General features: G+C 29.7%; 3 protein-coding genes and 1 pseudogene across 4 annotated transcripts in view; 3 read left to right on the plus strand and 1 right to left on the minus strand.

Moving 5' to 3' along the window:
* Positions 1-904: 904 nt before the first annotated feature.
* On the minus strand, positions 905-5,365 carry LOC114403445. Of its 2 annotated transcripts, none has more exons than XM_028366426.1 (3): positions 5,029-5,365; positions 3,947-4,077; positions 905-2,130 (listed from the first exon to the last, which is right to left on the minus strand). In XM_028366426.1, exons 1-3 carry the CDS (start codon positions 5,212-5,214, stop codon positions 1,383-1,385), a joined length of 1,065 nt encoding a protein of 354 aa, XP_028222227.1. In that variant the 5' UTR covers positions 5,215-5,365; the 3' UTR covers positions 905-1,382. The 2 variants fall into 2 exon arrangements, with proteins under 2 accessions (XP_028222227.1, XP_028222229.1); XM_028366428.1 differs by having other exon boundaries at positions 5,042-5,157.
* Positions 5,366-11,770: 6,405 nt separating this feature from the next.
* Positions 11,771-12,849, plus strand: LOC114403501 (annotated as a pseudogene).
* A 2,325-nt stretch (positions 12,850-15,174) lies between these two features.
* Positions 15,175-19,189, plus strand: LOC114403503 (endoglucanase 12-like). Its single transcript, XM_028366525.1, has 6 exons — positions 15,175-15,381; positions 16,177-16,590; positions 17,649-17,735; positions 17,882-18,034; positions 18,293-18,574; positions 18,867-19,189. The coding sequence occupies exons 1-6, from the start codon at positions 15,175-15,177 to the stop codon at positions 19,179-19,181; spliced, it is 1,458 nt and encodes a 485-aa protein (XP_028222326.1). The 3' UTR covers positions 19,182-19,189.
* Positions 19,190-20,667: 1,478 nt separating this feature from the next.
* The window catches only part of LOC114401605 (sacsin-like), a 35,676-nt gene continuing 34,773 nt past the window's right edge, over positions 20,668-21,570 (plus strand). The window contains exon 1 of the mRNA XM_028364159.1: positions 20,668-21,216. Coding sequence (XP_028219960.1) covers positions 20,876-21,216 — 341 coding nt within the window. The 5' untranslated portion in view covers positions 20,668-20,875. The remainder of the gene's footprint in view (positions 21,217-21,570) is intronic.

Raw genomic sequence — 21,570 nt, forward strand, 5'->3', positions numbered from 1 at the left:
ATATATATATATATATATATATATATATATATATATAATTTTATCATAATATTTTGTATTAAACTATTAAATAAATATTTTTTCTACAAATCTAAATAATGACAATAATATTTTGTTAAGGTAAACTATTTTTTCTACAAACTAAATAATTTTTTCTATGTCATTTACCAAAAACATTTCCCAACGCGTGAAAAACTGCACAATCTTAGAGAAACGCATACTAGATGAAATCACCTAAGATGATGCCACAAAATCACTCAATCACGGAACTAATAACACTTTATAGAATACCATCACCTAAGTGGAGGAAAGTTAATTAATACCACTAAAATTCTACTTGACTTGAATTACTTACTTTGAATTACTCACTCTAGTTATTAGTTTGAAAAACAACCCATTTTGGTATTTAGTTTAAAAAACAACCCATTTTGGTTAATTACCCCAATATTCAAGTGCGTGACTGCTCTCACATGGGTGCACTATGATATATTTGGTATTTTTGTCCTATTGGAAATCTCAAAGACTCATTTGGCAAAATTTGGGAGGCAGTTCTCTAGGCAATTTTGTAATTTTGAATGTGATTTGGGGCCAAAAATTTGTCATTTTAAATAAATTTTAATCATAGAAAAGGCATTCTTTAACATTTCTTTTTATAGAAAATGGTGCAATGCACGGATGCTCTTTAGTTCAAATAAAAACTACAGTTAATGTTCTTAAATACAGAAGGACCCACTAATAAAATAGTTAAAATCCAAAATTAAGGTATTGCATGAAAGATAATCTAATGCAGTAATGCTTGCTTAATGAGTGGCGTACTTACCCTCCCGAGTATTTTACATTTTTTGTCCATTCACTAACGTCAAGAACAGAAAGTTTTGCGATGCACACTGCAAAACACACCATCTTTTTAAAAAAGTTCGTATGATTACTGCAAATGTAAAATAGACTCTTAACTCAAATTGCAAAGTAATCATGCTACACATGTATGGGATCATTCCTGTGTCAGTCAGATATTGACACCTGCCAAACTAGTACTTTGGCCGATCAGTGTAATGTGCCCCAACCCACAAAAGAATCACTATAACACTACCAAAAGATAGTTTAGGTGAAGGCTAAGGTAGAGAAATCTGCTCCTTTTGAGTCCTGTATTTTTCTAAAGATGGTCATGAGGCAGCAAAACATTTTTAAAAAAATAAATAAATGGAAGTATTTTCTAGCATTAAAACAATGCCCCTATTCAAAGAGAAATAAAATGTGATGTTTGATATCTTATGTCCCTTCTTCTACATTGTTTTACTTACTCCAATCTACCCACTGGTGTAGCGGCTAATGATTCCATAACCTGACAAATGGGGTCAAAACTGTTCATAAATTTCTATAGATTAATCAAGTGCAGCTTTATTTTTCCGACCAGTTATTGGCTTGGGCAAGCCATCAAAGATTGGTTTTCCAATGGCTGCACTTGAGAGTGCTTGTAAGTCTGGTTTCAAACTCCACATTGAGGTTGGCCAAATAGATGAGGAGCCACTGGTATCTTGATCCTGTAAACAAGAAGTGCTTGATGATTTCCTCACCCCATATGAACCATCATTAAGAGAAGTATCCCCCATGCCCAACACCGCAGGATTCAAACCAATTGGTTCAGAATCAATTGTCGCTGCGGTTCGGTTAGCTGCTTTCTGTCTCAGAGCTAAACCCTTTCCTATTCTTGACGAAAGAACACCACTGCTGCTATTATCCTCCCTCAAAAGCAACTCTGGTATCCTGGTAAAGTCAGCTACGGATTTCTGATGTCCCTGGCCAAGTTTGTCATTCCATTTATTGGAATTAATTTCCCTGGTTTCTGCAGCTGGTGCATCATCTGATTTTTGCATAATCTCTTCCAAAATTACATTGACCAAACTTCTGGATTTCCGGTGACGACTCAGACGTCGGTCAGACATAGGTAAGTTTCTGGGGAATGGACCATCTTCTGAGGGACTTGGGGTCCCTTTAAGTCCATAGTAGCCCTGTAATGAGTTCATGGCTGGGGAGACCTTCCGCTCTGATGACTTTATTCTCAGGGATTCAAATGAATCAAGCAGATCATGGTGTGCCTGACTAGGTGGACTGTGATCGTAGTTACCATGTCTGAAGGGACAACACTCATGGTTATTAGTGATTTAAATGCTAATGGGAAAGAAATCACTCAGAAGAAATGATATAAAAAAAAATATCGAAACCAACATAAATTGTGAACATTACAAATCTATTTTCTTGGATTACAAATTCTTCAGAAATATCCACATAAGCAATTCATGTTCACAGAAATTCATATGGCAAGAAATTAATAAAAGCTAGAGTGCAGCCCATGCTTATGCACGGTTTTTTTTTAAAAAATCAGAGCAGAAACCTACCTCTCTTTCAGTTCTAGACGGTCTAGAAGGCCCAAATTGCACATTGCACATAATGACCAAAGCACCCTCAATCTCTCCAGGTGTCAACATATTACAATGTCCAATTTTGTCTTTTAAATGGACTATTGTTTTAATTCGATTAGAAGATGACAGATTGTAGTCATAACAAAGTCAATATGCAATTCTTAAACACCAAGTTTGAACAAAAGCAACATATAAAAAACCGCATTCAAGTAACAGAGGAATATATCGTCAATGACCACAATCAATTACAACACTATTAGGAAAAGTCCATGAAAAACATTGTCCACCATGCAATTTCCTATGATCCATTACCAACACCAACTCATTTTACACTGTATTATAAGCAACTGTGATTGCCAGTACCATTTGCTTACTTTATTGTTAAGCACCCATCAGATAATACTTTCTGTACCTAAATCCAATATTAAACCTGTTGGGCAAATAACAACCTGGCACTTCAACTGCATTACTACAAATTAAAGCCCAAAAAAACAAAGAGCGTAATGGTGAATTGACAGTTATCAAAATGACAATCTTTAAAATGAGTAATACAGGATTCATCCATTGTAATGATCTAGAAACAGAGTACAGTCATATGATAAAAGAAACTAAAGGAGACATACGTAAAGAAAATAACATGATAAGATAGAAGAATTCATTGATATGGTAATAGAGCAGAATAAAGGAATAACAGCAATTTGAATGATATTACAGATACAAGAAAATAAAAGTTTTACCAAACGATGTAACAAAAATAAGGATTTGGTTTTTCTCTAATGACAGCATAAAGAGCTTTATAGAATTAGTGAACAAAATTTTGTCAGCTACTTCGGAAACTGTTAAAAGCCTACACCACAAGCAAAAAGCTCAAGTTTCCACAATGATGAGGGGCACTGTCTTGTTTAATAGAAGTGTAAAAAGGTTTTACAGTGACTGTGAGTACAATCTAAAATCCTTTTCCTTGAATCTTTTTTTGGTTATTCTAAAAAATTACAGCACCGAATTTCATTCTAGATGCATTCTCAGTTTCTCACCTTCACCTTCATATTCTTGTCTGTCTGTACAAGCATGCCCAACATATTAACTTAACCAAAGCTAAATAAATAACTTCGCCAGCTATTTTAACATGAATCATGCCCAAAATATCAAACACTCCTATTAAAGCTCCAATTTTAGGTAAGAAATCAGAAATTCCTCCCCCACCCCCTCCCTTTTGTTTTATACAAGATAATTTTTTCAAATATTTCGGTAACACCAAAAAGTATGAGACAGCATTTGACACGCAAACCAAACAGAATGCAACAGTTGGTCTTTACATTCTCCTTGGTTCCACACCTTTAGTGGAACCAAAATATACCACTTGTCTTAACCTTATGTCCTATTCTGTTCTCAATTTAAAGTACACAAAAAATAGAACATAACCTGTATGTTAAGCTCTGTCCCCCCCAACCTGTTTTCCAAATGCTCCCTAAGACCTAGTTTCTTGTATTTAATGCTTTTCCTTAATCCAATAGAGATAAACATACCCTGGAGTACTGGAACCATTTGATAAACAAGGAGATGGAGGGTGCCTTCCAGGTAGCGGAATGTGGAGTGTTTTAAGTGCAAACATTTGATGGTCTGTAACAAGGTTATTCATCTTTCTTATGTCTGCCACCTACAATTTTCCAAATCAAAAAGAGCTGAAGAAATTACACTTCATTACACAAATCAAATAGATAAAAAGAAGAAAACTTAAGAAACAAGAATTCAGCACAAGGCTCCTATCAAAAGTGGAGCTGGAAAGAGGTAACTAACATAAAGTGGTAAGCGGTTCAGCAATCACTCGAAAATGACAAAACCAAAAAACACAACAAGGAAATAAAGACAATGCAACGAAAAATACCAAAACCATTTCAAAACAGAAAAGAACTATTGGTTTTTCACCACTATTAATATCTCTCCCACTTACTTTTGTCCCGAATTTCCCATCATTTAATATTGTAGCTACACACATGATGATTCCAACTGAAACATTTCATATGTATCCGACAAGTCTTAGATTCAGTCTCTTAGGTACTTACGTTACTATTTTCAAACCGAATTGAAATGTCACCCGGGTAATCCGCATAACAAAGGTTTGAATTTTGGGTCAGCATACATTACCGGTAAAACTTCAATTCTGATTGGAAAACAATACCCAAAACAGCTAAAAAAAAACTGTACTTAGGCTGCACCCACATCATGTGCCACAAAAATTGCATGAATTTGACCCATATATACTACCCTTTCATCATCAAATTATCTCATGCATGAATTTGACTCAAATACATCCTTTTCATCATCAAAGTCTCTCTTGCATGAATTTGACTCACACGCTACCCTTTCATCATCAAATTCCCTCTTGCATGAATTTGACTCATAAACCACCCTTTTATCATCAAATTCCCAAAGAGGGGTAAACAAGCATGCACACACACACACACACACAAACCATCCACAACACAAATTATAATAGTAGTTTCTAAACAATCAAAATCAAGCTGATACAAAAATATAAAATTATACATAAATAACTAATAAATAAATAAATAATTGATTTTAAAAATAAATAAAAAAATGAAAGTACCTCAACACCGTACTTGATAGCGACACCGGCCAAGGTATCGAATTTGGAAACACGGTGATCGATGTAAGCAAGTCTGGGAGGCGATGAAGACAGCGAAGAAGGCTTTGCAGGGCTTCGTTCTACTCCGTCGTCATCGTAATAATTCCCATTGCTATTGATGTGTTCTCTCCAATTTTCCCTTTCCATCGCAAATTGTGAATCCTCCACCGCTTCAACATCCCAAACCCATCATTTTGCTGATCTGTGATGGATGATGGCGTAATGCGTTTCTGTGTTTCTCAGCCTTCTCTCTCTTATTTTCCTCAGTTTAAATCCAATGATATTTTTTATCTTTTTTTTCCCGGCGTTATAAATAATTAATAGTAGTTTTAAATGATTGAAACATGATTCTTTTTTTTTAGGGTGTGAAAGAAGATTTTTTGGATAAAATGAATAAAATTAGAATGGAAAGATATAATGACCACAGTAAAATAAAATATTCATTAAATTTAATTAAATTCAAACAAGGCGCTGCTAAACTCTGTATATTCGGCGTTTGCTTATTGTCTTTAGAATTAGAATTAGAATAAGAATAGGAGAACATTCGTTAATTGAATCTTAAAAGTTAAAGCCATTGAACATGTAATTAGGTAAGTTAGTTAATGGAGGCATATTTTAATTTAACTAGTGATGAGTGATGGGAAGTTCTAATCCTAGAATGAAGTTCTTTGTTAAAGCTCAGTCAAGAGAATTTTGTATGTTATTTTAGGTGAACCTGCAATGGAGTTTTGGATTTTAAATGTAAAATGTGAAGTTCAACTACTAAAAAAATTTGGGAATTTTTGTCTAACATAATTATTCTATTTTATTTTAGGTGCACTTTGACTTGAGTTACTCCTTAATCAAGAGTCAAGTATTAATTTTTTAAGGTATTAAAATTTATTTAAAGGATTAATCTCTTTTAATAGATATTTTTCATTAGGATTAACCTAAAATCAAATTCTTAACTACATGTTTAAGATTTAATATCTAGTGAGGAATGCAATTTTCTTTGGGTTTTGATGAGAAATTTGGAGATTTTATGATGATGTTTGTTGAAATTCAATTGAAGATTATTTTTCTTAATGAAAGTCTATTGTGACATGGTTTAAGAATCCAGCATATATTCTATTTTGAAAATATAATGAGGATATCACCATTTATAGAGGATGAGATAGATATCTCCATGAAGAATGAAAATGGAGTAGAACATCACATGAATATGAGCTTATAAATCTTAATAAACCTAAGATTCACGGTGAGTCTAGATTGGTGCTGGGGAAAAAAAAGTGAATAAGGGATTCATAAAGAGTTTAGGATTCATTAGTACAGAAACCAAAAAGATAAGTGAATAAAAAATTCACATCAATTTCGAGAACTACGGTGTCAAATGGGAGGGTGATTTCAGGAATCAATAAGTAGTATATATATAGTTAAATTTTTGGAATATAAATGTTTGGCTAGGAAAACTATTGATTTATTTTAAATGTAATGTCTTATACTTGATTTTACCTTTTATGAACTTATTTACACCTATCACGATTGATTTCTTCAGTTCTCTTACAAGTTTGAGAATAAACACTATTTGTGAATTCTTTTTTAAAACTTGTTTTAAGCATTGAGATTATTTTCAGAGGAGGAAGATGCCATTGTAAATGATGACTTCGAAGGCTTAATATTTTGTTTTTTTTATTTAATTTGTCTTTAGATTAATTAGTATTTTTGTATAAAGGGGTTGTTTGTGGCTGAACAAATTTATTTCTTGGGGTCAGTAGATGCCTAGGTTTATGGGTACAGTAATATGATTTAGGTAAAGAATTATTGAGAGATATTATTGTTTTATTACGGATTTCTATTATAATGAAGGACATTAAATTATAATGTATATTATCAACATTTTAACTTGAAAATTTGAATAATTCAATGAATCAATTAGCATCACGAAATTTCTTCCAACCTTTGTTATAAAAAAAAATATATCTTCCAACCATATAACCAGTTTTCATAATCCTTCGAGGCATGTTAGAAATTAAAAAAGAAACACCCCTCTTGTATTACATTCATATCACAGAACAAAAGAGTGTGGGCAACAAAAAAACTAAAATTAAAATACAAAATAATAAATGCAATGAATTAAATTGAATAAGATACAAGACAAGAGCTATAAAATAGACTTATGATTAAAGAAAAAAGAAACAAAAAAAAAATCAAGAAAATAGAGATTGTATCGTGAGTTTGAAAGACTCTCATTAATATTTAACAATTACTGCTTCCGGAGCATAATAATAATATTCAGCGTGCTGACCCTGCAATTAATTAGTAGCTTCAGAAAAACAACTAACAATAACTTCTTATATTGAATAATATGAATGGATAAAAAAAATATTGAATAATATGCATGTTTTTCTTCTCATTAATTAGCTTCAACTTAGAAGCAAGCTCGAAAAAGAATGGGAAAAAAACCTTTTTCTCTAAAGTTTTCGTGTACCTCCCCGTATAGGAAAAGGAATATAGGAAAAATAAGATACATAGAATCGAACCAAAACAAATATGGCAATAGACAAATTCGTAAAATTGAATTACCAAGTAATATACATGTTCTAGAATAAAAAAATATCAATTATTCCAATAAAAACGATATTAATGAAGAATGTGAAGTCAGCCCAGTATAGTGTATATGCAGTTAAGAATTCTTGTAGAACAACTTCATAAATTCCAATCCTCTGCATCAAGCTAACAACTTATCACCATACTTATATCTTGCTCGAAAGTTTCATGTTTCTTAAACACTGCAATCCTTTTCTTACTGGAGCTATTTTCTGATGGAAAGTTCTTCACAACTAATTATTTCCTTATTCTCTGGCTTTAACTATCAATTCAATATATGCCATTTTGGGTGCTTAATAGTTGATAATTGCCCTGTCAAAAAAAATAGTTGATACTTACATGATTTCATTAATTGAACATTTAACAATTGACACTAAGATCAAATATGGAGTATATTTGATCTTATATAGAATTTTTTTATCCAATTAACTTTGTCTGTGATAATTAATAACAGTAAAAAGAGCCGCGTTCAACGAATAAGCATGAACATAAAATTTAAAGATCATGCAACATAAGCCTTATTGGGATTATTTTAGCCACAAGTGATTCAATGAAAGAGTTTAAACTAAAAGATTAATAAATCATGGGAAATGGTACTAGTAAAAAGTAGAGGAATAATAAATTATTCTGGGTCTCACTTATTTTATTTTGGAACAAGTGACATGATAATTAATAATAATTAAGCAGTGGTTAACCAAGATCTTGCTTAACTATTGTTTAATTATTATAAATCATTCCTTTTAAACAATTTTTGACTAATTAATCAATTATTTTTTTTAAATCAATTATTTCTCTTACTTATTTTATAGACACAATTTTTTTTATAATTTCTCCTTTTCTACTGAAAAATTATAACTAATTATTTTTATTGTACTGCCTCTCAGTATTGTAGCAGGGGCTAAAAATGTATCTAGCTCTTTAAAGTTTTTTTTTTCTTTCAGAAAATTCTAATTATACATTGTGCCTATACAAGAATAGAAAACCGTAGCAAAATGGACGGAAAGGACCCATCAAGAAGTAGTACTCGATAAAAAGCAGAGGGCTGAAAATGATAACAAGATGGCCACAATCACATATTCAAGCATAATATAAAGTTAATTTGTCTTTCCTATATAAATTGTCGACTCGATCGATCAACGTGCGATTTCAAATAACTAAGATTATAAACTTTGTTGTCACAGCTACATTTCCAAATAACTTTGTCTATCATATATTTGATTGAAAACGTGCGTTCTGCAGCGTGTACTAGAAATTGACAGATTACAATGAGCCACATATATTTGTGATCATTTTAACCACACTTGCTTCAATGAAAGAGTTAAAAATTATAGAGAAATGATTACTTGAGAAATGTTTAGAACATAGTCTTGAGAATACACTTATTTTTCAATCAATTAATTAAGCTTTGAATTAATAATAGGGAGCATATTAGAATCAGTGTATATGCATAAAAAAGAATGAGTATATTTGTTAGCACTCCTCTAAATTACACAAAGAGTGCTAACAGCCTAACACATGCACTATCCTATTGGTTCAAAGTCACTGTTGTTCCTTTCTGCTATTTTAAATCCAAGTCTCCAAATAATGTCACAAAAATAATGATATATCATTATTTGAACTCCTGATATTGTAATTAACCTGCAATAAGTGATCATTATTCAATAAACTTCTGATATTTCTTTATACCTTTTTAGCTATAGTAGAACAACTTTATAAATTTATTTTCATCAAGTTAACATATAACACCGTATTTATATCTTGCTAGTTAGAAAGTTTCATGCATCTTTCTTAACCACTATATTTCTTTCTTACCGAATATATTTCTCAGTGGATTACACAGAATTGAGTTTAATCTACTCGATTTTGTCTAATCCTCTGGAAATTTTGATCACTAATTAATTCTTTTTAAATTTTTTGATGACCACTTTAATTCTTAAAATTAAAGACTTTGTCATTAAATTAATCCTTTAAAAATAAAATTAAGAAAGAGAACTAGAATAGATGGCATTTTGTTTAATTAGGAACTAAAATGATTAGCGCATACTATATATTTTAAGAATTGAAATTCACATGATAAATGTTTGTCTATAGCAGATGAACTCAAGTTAGGCACATAATTAAGTTAGGCAAATTAAGCCATTATCAATCATAAAAAAACATTAAGCTATCTGATATACAGTAATAATGGACATATCATTAATTACTATATAATACCTAATCATTAAATTAGTTAGCAATTAAATAATGATGTATTAATAATTTATTAATTTAGCATACCTAATTTAGATACGCTTATAAGTAATTAAAGAAGTATTTCTCATTGTCATTGTTGTCGACCCAGTTGACTTTTCTAATAAATTCGTGATATTTCTTTAGATCATTTTAAAGCTCATGCATTATAGAATAACTTCATAAATCTTTATGCATCAAGTTAACAACAGATTCACAGTCTTCTAAAAAAGAAGAAGAATAAAAAACAGATTCACAGAACACTATACTTATATATCTTGCTCAGAAGTTTCATGTTTCTTAAACGTGCGCTGTAATCCTTTCTTACTGAAGCTATTTCTGATGGAAAGTTTCACAGCAAATTTCTTTATTTCAGAGGCTTCCTATATAGTTGTCTTGTGACCTCCTTGGGTTGATACTTATTACACGATTCCAGTAATATTAATTGAACATTTAATAGTTGGCACTATATATTTGACACAAGAGTGTTAAGAACACATTAATTCTAACACATTTTTCCTAATGAGTTAAAATATATTAATTGAATAGGGAAAAATGCTTTTTTTTAGTACTTGTAGTTTCCGTGAAAATTTATTTTTAGTTGTTAAAGTTTCATATCATTTAATTTAATTTTTATAGTTTATATATAACAAACTTATTTTTAGTCTTTTCTCTTAAAATTAAGAATTTTCACAATCCAAATTAATTTGTCTAACATAATAAACAAAGTATTTTTTTTAAGAAAAAATTGATTAAAATGATGTGAAAATTATTTTTTTAAAAGAAGTTATTAATATATCTCTTCAAAACACATTGAATCGAAACTTTCAAGGACTCTATTTTTGTCTTCATCATTATTATTTAACAGTAGTTGTTACAAATTTATTCTTATATCTTCTAGTTTTGTTGGTTTCTTGAACGTTATTTTGATGAATTTGTACCGTAAATAAACAATATAATATATTTGTCATATAGTAAATGATGTCAATACCATCTATGAGGAATGACTAAAACAATTTTTTTTTTAAAATACAAGAACTAAATTGAATGATATAAAACTAAGAGAACTAAAAATAAGATTTTATGAAAATATACGATTAAACACATATTCTGTCCTATTGAATACTACAAAATCATAATATAAAATTATTAAATATAATGTGATACCTATAAAATTTTGTTATTTTTAATAAATTTCAATTAATATTTATAAGTTAATTTATTGTGAATATTTGTAATTAATATTTATAATATTCGAGTAGAATTGTCATCCCTACCGTTGTGCATCCTTGCAATTAATATGTGAATTTCATAAAATATTAATGGATACTCTCAATAGTAAAGTGGCTTATTACGGATTTTACCAAGACACAAATGAACAGATCATACTAATCAACAAATTTAAAATTCTCAATCATTTAATAATAAAATCAAGTTGAATAACAAAGTTACAAAGATAAACTTTGATACCAAATATAAGAAATTTAATATCTTAATTCATGATATAAATATGAATAAATCATTCAATAAGTAAAAATATACACAAAAGTATACATCATTGCTATCAAGCTCTATATAATATGTTTTTTCACAAGTAAAAGATATAACATATATCCGTGTTTACCGATAAAGAGATCTTCTAATCTTTCTTTTTCTGAATGTTTGTGAATCAATGAAGCATCATAGGTTTTTTATAAGCAAGACAAAAGACTTTTTCTTAAAATCCAAAATATAATTATTGTTTTAATATTTGACTCCTCCATTAAAAACCAATAATACAAAATAAAAATCTTATAACAACTATTTAAATTTTATTTATGAGTCACATAACAATTATATGCTAACAAAATATTGATGAAAACACATGTGGTAGAGAGAAAAATAGAAGATGAGTATGAATCTAGTAAATGAGAAATGGTGAGGAAAAACATATAAAAAGTGTGGTTCATAAAACTGAGTTATTAATCTGTGTTGCTTTGTCAGACACAGTCTGGCCTCGGGCACTCTCTTCTCTGTGTTCCGGCACCACTCGGTTCAGAAATGGTGTGAAGAGAAAGATGTCTTTAGGGCTAGAAGCCATAGTCATGTCCTCTGTTGAAACGGCCCAAGGGGTGCTACAAATCCATGACCAATATCATGAAAGAGGTTTGAAGTCCAAATTTGGCTGATTATTTCATGGAATCAGAAGGCGCACGGGGGAATTACTTTAAAAGTATATCATAAATAAATTCCTTTCTATCTTTATAATATATATATATATATATATATATATATATATATATATATATATATATATATATATATCAGCAGGATTAATCTAAAGAAGTAGGTAAATAGCTAGGGTAAGATTTGAGCATCATTGATCTACTTTTGTGATGGGAATTGGACACCTGCAGCAAAATATCCCACTTGCTAATTAAATTATGTGTTTTTTTGTCAGGACTTGTTTGTGGCAGGAACAGATACAGTAGAATGGGCAATGGCTGAGTTAATTCACAACCCAAACATAATGTCAAAGGCAAAAGCTGAGCTAGCGAAGACTCCCTTACTTGCAAGCAATAGTGAAAGAGACTTTTAGATTGCACCCAGCAGTTCCACTTTTGCTGCCTAGAAAAGCTGAAGTGGATTTGGAGATGCAAGGCTACACTGTCCCAAAGGGTGCACAAGTGTTGGTTAATGTTTGGGCCATCGGTAGGGACCCTAAATTGTGGGACAACAGCCCTAGTTTGTTTTCACCAGAGACGTTTTTGGGGTCAGAAATTGACTTCATTTGGGGCTGGAAGGAGGATATGCCCTGGCTTGCCATTGGCCATAATAACATCATTGTTGTTCTTGATGTTGGGTTTGCTCATCAATTCCTTTGATTGGGAGCTTGAGGGTGGAATTCAACCTAAGGATATGAATATGGATGAAGGCTCAACCTGTGCTAGCTGTTCCAATAATCAAAAGCAAGCAATTAGAATTTAATGTGGCCTAGTAGTTTTTTCATAGTCAAATGCACCACTAATTGGTTTGTATGGTGTAATAAATGTAGTGCAGTACTGCATTCCCTGTCTAGTTGAAGAGAAAATCATTCTACTGCAGGCAATCAGAAAATCAATAAATTTAGTAGTACTCACGTAGGATATTTGTGAAGTTAGTGGCCAGAGTTTGTCTAGAGCATAATTAAAAGGAGAAATTATTATAGTGTAATTATGATGCTAACTATTTTTTATATAATTATATCTTTTTTTTTGGAGATATAATTATATATGTTATTGAATGTTATTAATTTCTTTTCTAAATTAAAAACTTATTATCTCCTTCTCCTTAATGTGTCAAATATAATTACAATACAAAAATATGAACACTGTATGAAAGATTTATAAGACTCACATATTTTATTTCATTGAGTTATATTCCTTGTTACATATTTAATTAATTGGAGTTTTCTTATTTTTAATTGAAACATTTCATCCCTTTACTTTTAAAAAATTTGATATTTTAGTCTTACATTTTTTAATAAAAATTTTATTTAAAATTATTTAATTACTAACAATTTTAATTTATTCAAATAAGAATTTAAAAAATACATAGTTAAATCTGAAATTTAAAAAAAATAATTAAATGCATAATTTTTTAAAAAGTGGAGGACAAAATCTCTAAATTAAAAAATATGAGAATTAAAATTATAGATTTTTTTAAAAGTGAAAGACAAAATATCTTAATTAAAAAATAAAAGGATTAAAATCATGAATTTAAAAAAATAGAAAAACAAAAATTTCATTTTAATTTTTTTTTTTATCTTTCTTTTACCACTGTTTTAGGTCACTTGAGAACGTAACAGTCAAATTTGGATAATTATATATTAATTAACTTTTACCACTTATATAATGTACATGATTAACCAAATCATTAAAAATTAATTATTTTGTTCACATTAATCTTAGAGTTGATTTTGAAATATCCAAATTAAATGTACTAAGATTTTGTTAGAAAATATTTTATTACTTCGGAAATATAAAATTATAATGAATACCTTGTTTAATTGCTTAAAATTGGTCATAACTCACAAGGACTAATGTTAACAAAACTAAAAAATATTTTATATGTTTTAACATTCTTATAATATTTTTTGAAAACTTAATAATAAAAGAAATTTTAAATGAAAAAAAAAAACATTTAAAATATTGAGAGGAGTCAAATTCAGGATACTAATTAGCTTTTACGTACACCATTATATTATTTATAGAACGTACATATATAACAAAGTGACCACTAATAAAATGAACGACTTTGTTAACATTAATCGTTAAAGTTGACTTTGTTTTTTTGAATGCAAAGGCTAACAGTCCTCCTTAAAGTTGACTTTAAACATTCTAAATAGGTAATCTTTATTAAAATAGTTATTACTTCAAAATACTAGTATGAAAAAAAATATGTATATATATATATATATATATACAAATTCTTTCTTTATTATCAATGAAACTTTATCATATTTTAATAGCTTGAAATATTTAGTCAAGAGAATTAATTTTAATAAAACTAAAAAATATCATTTTTTTCCTTATGTAATACTTTTGGCATGTATTTAAATGTCAACGTAATTTGTTTCACCAACTAAAATTACATAATATGGTACTTTAATTATATTTCCAAATTATAAAAGTCAAGTCTAGGAGATCGAGATGCTAATTAACTTTTACCATTTATATAATGTAAATAATAAAGTAATCATGAAATATATTTTTTAACAATAATTATTAGATTAATAAAAATACGTGAGTTGTTATAAATTTTATGAAATTATCTTTCATCCATCCGGATTGGAAAAAAAAATCTAGCTTAGATTGATTTGAAACATCCAAAAGTGCCTTATTACTTCAAAAATATAATAAATACTTTCCTTATCAAATGAAATCTTATTATTTTAATTTCTTAAAATTAGTCATAAGGACTAATGTTAATTAACAAGACTAAAAAAACAATATATTTGAATATTTTTTAAAATTTATTGAATACTTGCATCGAACAAAAAAAAATATTGAATACTTCATTTGATTAGTACATAAAAAATATTTATGAAGAAGGTCATATATAATTAATATGAGCATCAATTAATTTTTCAAAATACCAAATCAACTTTCAAAATTATTATTAATGATATTATTAATCATTAATAAGATTATTTGGCAACTAAAGATCATAATGTATGTTGGTCCATGCTTTAAATACGTGAGACCAGACTCTCTTTGCAAAGCAAATTGTGAGTGAAAGTAGGCTTTTAATTTGCCCCTGAAATTAATAGCCATGACTCTGAGCAGTGTTGTCTTCATCTTTATTGTTCTCCTTTGTTGTTCTTCCCAAATTCAGAATGTGGCCTCTGCTGCTGATTACCGAGAAGCACTCACAAAATCTTTGTTGTATTTTGAGGGTCAACGTTCAGGGAAGTTGCCTCCCAACCAGAGACTCAAGTGGAGAGGAGATTCGGGACTTCAAGATGGCCATGATGCTGGAGTAAGATTATTCATCTTATTTAATTTATACCTTCCAATTTTCCTTCATTTTTTTAAAATTAAAATATGTCCAACATGCTTCTTTATAGTAGTTAACTTGCAGATCCTATATTTTTTGAAAACAACTCTAAATATTAATATAAAAAAGAAGGCACGCAAACAACCAAAAGTTAATAATCCATACAAATGGTTTTATTTGAAATAAAAGGTCTTAGATACCTCGCGTTAAAATTTAAATCGTTGGTTTTATTTTACTTAGTTTTAATGTGCATGGGTTTATGTTATCATATTTTCTGAAGGGAAAGTTTCATTACAATTAATATCAGTCTTTAAAATTATTTTTAAATAATTGAAAAGAGAAAATAAAAAAATCATTAATATGATTGATGATATGATAATCATTTTTAAATTTTTTATAAAATTAATTAACCCTTAATAATAATGTTAACAAATCCTTAAAAAATCCTTTCAAAAAAGAAAGAAAGAAAAAGATGTATACAACCACATTCAACATTTGATTGTTTTGTTCCTAAATAAAAACAAAACAACAGTGATTGCTTTTGTAAATTGATATGCCATAAACTCTTGAGACAATTTGTTTTAATCCTAAAATTATGACTAATTCACTAGTTAATTAATCCGTTTGTCCAGTAGCTGTTATCACTTATAATTAACGTGATACAATCCTAACTTCCTATATATTTGTGTATAATGTCATGACATTAATAAAATTAAATTAGTCATTAAAATTGAATTAATTTTTTACACAAATATTAATTAATCAAATAACTAGCAGATTAACCTTGTGGGTGGATACTATGATGCTGGAGACAACCTGAAGCTAGGGTTTCCATTGGCATTCACCATAACCATGCTTTCATGGAGCACAATAGAGTTCAAGGACCAACTCTCACAACAAAATGAGCTGCAAAATGCACTCAACGCCATTAAATGGGGAACAGACTATTTGATGAAAGCACACCCTCAACCAGACGTGTTGTATGGAGAAGTTGGCGACCCTAACACAGATCATTCGTGCTGGCAAAGGCCAGAGGACATGACTACTCCCCGTGGCTCCTTAAGGATTGACGACCAGCATCCCGGATCGGATCTCGCAGCAGAAACTGCGGCCGCTTTGGCCGCTGCTTCAATTGCATTCCGATCCGTGAATAAAAAATATGCATCCAGTATGCTACTTCATGCAACTCAGGTATGATTCACTTCAACTATTATTCATTCCTTATGTTACAAATTTAAACTTGAAAGTGTTTTTAAAAGTTATTTTTCTTTGGATAAAATATTTCGAATTAGTTTCTTAATATTATCTCTTAAACTTTAAAAAATGATAGTTTTGATTTTGTATTTCTAAAATGTAGAAGATTTTGTCCTTTTCTGTACATTATTTTGATGACCTAATTGCTATATATATAAGAAAAACAAAGACTAAATCTACCATTTCTAATATGTAGGTAGTAAAATCATTTTTGACCAAATTTTAAGAAACTTAAAAAACATTTGATCCTATTTTTTTTCATTAAAGTTGCGTTTGTGTGTGTGGAGCAATTTGTTTTAATTTTATATTATTTTATTTTCAAAAATAATATTACTGAAATTTGATTAACATTATTAAATTTAAATTACATTTTAAAATTTAACATTATATTACATCAAATTAATTAATATAATTTACTTTGACTTTAATGCCTGTGTATGACATTGTAAAATAATTTTATATTATTATTTAATTACAAATAATTATATGAATTACTTTAAGATAATTATTTTAAAAATTAATAAATTTATCATACATGATGAGTTGTGATTGGATGAGTGTGTAAAAAAATTTATACCATCTAGGTTCCTTTTTTCTCATTCACTTCATTAATTTGCATTTTGATAGTGAGTAGTGCTTCATATCTAACTAATTAATAAATATAAAGATGACATATCTTTGATTTAAATAATTTTAAAAATCTTATTTCTTTAATTCATTTTTATCTAATAAAATAAAATATTTATTGTTAATAATGAAGGATTCTATTATTATATTTTATTCTTTTTAAACACAATTTTTGAATAATAACGGTATTTCTCTTTTATATCTATAACTTTAAAAATATTTGAGCTAATAGTTATATACAAAACATTATGAGCAGAAATTTAATCGCAATTGAATTTTTTTTTTAGTGGGAAAGTAACCACAATTGAATTTCTGAATTTTCTTTTGGTGATAGCTAGATAATATGTATGCTTCTTCTTTGCTTGCAGTTGTTTGACTTTGCAAATAATCATCAAGGCATGTATTCAGATAGTATCACACCAGCAAAGCAAATATATTCCAGTAGCGGATACAAGGTAGTCTGTCAAATTCACATGAATAGTAGCACTGAATAAGACTAATATCACGTTATTAATTAATAATTAATGACGTGAAATTAAATAAAACTATATTTATTTAATAAAATGAGTACATTAATAAATTAACTAATTTGTTTAAACAGGACGAATTACTATGGGCAGCAGCATGGCTTCAACGTGCCACCAAAATGCAGAAGTACCTTGATTACTTGGGTGGAGCAGGCGACACTGGCGGAGTAAGAACAGTATTTAGTTGGGATGACAAGTACGTAGGTGCCCATGTTCTTGCTGCAAAGGTATCACTCATTATTCAATGTTGTATCATCATATATAAAAAAATTCATTATCAATGCATAGACTATATATTTTTACTCTTAATAATTAAGCACTTTTCTAACTTATCTAAGCTAAGTATTTTTTTAACCCTTTTTTTTTTTCATTTTTTCTATTACTATTTATTACATTCAACCTAGTGTAAGGTTAACATAAGTAATATATGCATTGTTTTTGGGATTTTTCGATCTAATATTGTGTATATATGTGATGTGATGCAGCTTGTTTTGGATGGCGAAGTGGGGGCCTCAGGGATCTGGGCTCAATATAAGTCACAGGCAGAGGAATACATATGCTCATGTGCGCAGAAATCAAACCAAAATACGGATAAAACAGCAGGGGGTCTCTTATGGTTTTTGCCATGGAACAATAATCAATATGTTGCTACTGCAACATTTGTAATGTCTGTTTATTCCAATTATCTGTCTTCAAAAGGTGCTTCCCTTCAGTGCAGTGCTGGCAATGTTACTCCTGATGATCTCACTTCTCTTGTCCGTTCTCAGGTAATCCATCAAATAAAAGTTATAATCATGTTAAAAAATAATTACTTTATTAAGTTTATTTTATTTTCTCATTCTACCTTTATTTTCAATTTTTTCTTAAAGTCAACTTTTTTCTCCATTTTGTTTTTATTTTCTCTTCATCAATCAAACAAAAAACAAAATATCATCGTGTTATTCATATTTCTTTTCTCTTTTCGTTCTAAACATACCGATTTTTATCTTTTTTTATGTATTCCAACAAGTCTTAGAATATATGATGACATATTTGATTTTTCTTTTTTGTTCTCAATAGGTTGACTACATTTTGGGTTCCAACCCCAAAGGTATAAGTTACATGGTGGGATATGGGCCAAACTTTCCGCAACAAATTCACCACAGAGGAGCATCAATTGTATCAATAAATATAAATCATAACCCAGTATCATGTCAAGGTGGCTTTCAAGAGTGGTTCTACAAAAATGCACCAAACCCTAATGTATTGGAAGGTGCAGTTGTGAGTCCAGATAGAAATGATAACTATGAAGATAGTAGGAATAACTATCAACTAGCCGAGCCAGCAACTGTTACTCTTGCACCTTTAGTGGGTGTTCTTGCACATCTAGCTTAATTTGTAATAATGCTCCACCTTCGCTAATTGTAGCACGTTATATAATTATATTTTACAATGAAGGAATCACTTTCAATAACATGTGCTAATCTTTTATACTTCAATCAACTCAATATTGCTACAGAATTTTGATTTGCAGTTTAATTATCTTCATTTCAATTTGCTCACGTTTCTTCTAGGTAAAAGTTTCATAACTAAAGGGTACCTTCTATAATGGTCCAATTTCATTTCTTCTATAACGTTGAAATAAACACGTAAGTACCCATTGTTGAAATAAAAGGATCCGGAGAAGAACTTTGTTGGAAGTAGGAAGAGGAATGTAATTAATAAGCACCTAAGAATGTTGTTGGTGTGAATGTAGAAGAGCATCTTTGAAACCTAGTAATGACACTTTTAGGTCATGTGTGGTGGAATTCAAATGGATCGTACGTGTTGGCATTTTTTCTTTTTTTCAAATGTGAGTTGTTAGGTTTAAGACAATTCAATTTTTTTATTTTAATAATAACATAAATAAATAAATAAAATACATCTTTATTTAAAATGTCACGTGATGACCATAGTCAATCAGAATTGATGTGTTGTAGGACTCGCTTGGAAAATCCTCAATAACTACATCATTAATCGTTACCTATGTGTAAATGTTGTGGGTCTTTCACTAATGGGGGATTTCAACAACGTTACCACTCATTTCAATCCCTTAGACTCTGTAACTCATTTCAATCCCTTAGACTCTTCCTATCATCTATAATTCTGCTTAAAACTTGATTCAAATCTCTAGTTCTAATCATAATATGCACATTAAAACAGTCATAATAATTTATATAAGCGTTCAAACAATACTTCAATAAATTACTATTTAATAATTCATAAATAAAAAAATTATTTTTAAATAACTTTTTTATTACTTTTATATATTCATAAATGCATACAGAAATTATTTTTTCAAATAGATAAAGTTCACATAAATAATTATAGTAAACTTAAATTAATGACAAAAATGTAACTACAATTTTGATTTTTGTTTCTAACAAATTACTATTTCATTTTTCAATAAATTACTATGACAATAACTTTATTTTTTTAAAACTAAATTGTGAAATATATACTAATAAAACTTTTAAATTTATGATATCTAACAAATTTATAATTTTTTTAAAATACCAAATATAATTAAATTAATTATATTTTTTTGAAAATTATTAAATCACAATAATATATATATACATTGTTTTTTTTTAAATAAACAAACTACTTAACTTCTCTATTAAAAATCAACTTAAAAAACAAATATAATTAATTAAATACAAAAACCAAAAAAATATACAACAATATTTATTTGTTAAAATTTAATTTTTATAACCAAAATATTAATTTAAAAATAATTATTCCTTTAAATTTTAAATTAAAAAATTAAAATAAGTTTACAAAATGGATAATCTTTAAAACTCATAAGGATTACTAATTGGCATGTGTTATACAGATTTCCTAATCCACAAAACCATAATAAACCAACAAAGGAGGAGGGATCAGGCTAACTTACGACAGAGACAACCGTGGAACAATCAATGACGGGAGGAAGTTCTCAAAACTCAATGAAGCAATGAAGTAAAGTCGCTTGAAAGAGATAGCCCAACTACTAGAAAACAACCGCAAAATTCTTGTGTCTGAATCAAAATCAAAACCCTCCGATAACAATGCCGTCGTCTCCGGAATCCATCTTTCTGGAAGACTTCGGCCAGACGGTTGATCTGACGCGCCGCATCCGCGAGGTTCTGCTCAACTACCCGGAGGGAACCACCGTCCTGAAGGAGCTCATACAGAACGCCGACGACGCCGGCGCCACCACCGTCTCTCTCTGCCTCGACCGCCGCTCCCACCCTGCCGGCTCCCTGCTCTCCGACTCCCTCGCGCAGTGGCAGGGACCCGCACTGCTTGCCTTCAACGACGCCGTCTTCACCGAGGAGGATTTCGTCAGCATCTCCAAGATTGGCGGGAGCACCAAGCACGGTCAGGCCTCCAAGACCGGTCGCTTCGGGTAATTTAATTGAATTGAAGTTGTTCTTCAGTTGAACTATAGTTAGGTTGATTGACATTGTGTGTATTTGTTTTAGAAATTAGGATTTAGGTGTGAAGTTGTTGTAGTTGTAAGTGGAAATCAAAGGTGGTTTTATTGAAGTACTGGTTTTGCGTTTCCAATGATCGGTTCAATGCTGGGATTTAGGTCTGAAGTTGAAGTTGTTGTAGTTGTAACTGGAAAATGACGAGGGAAGTGACGTGTGGTTGTTGACGATTGGCAAAGGAGTTGCGTTGTTATAGGTTTTGGATGTTTTTTTCTTCTTCGTATTTTATGCTTGTTTTTGTAAGAACTGTAAAAATGTAGTGCGATGCC

This window comes from Glycine soja, chromosome 20, assembly GCF_004193775.1.
Source record: "Glycine soja cultivar W05 chromosome 20, ASM419377v2, whole genome shotgun sequence".
NCBI lineage: Eukaryota > Viridiplantae > Streptophyta > Magnoliopsida > Fabales > Fabaceae > Glycine > Glycine soja.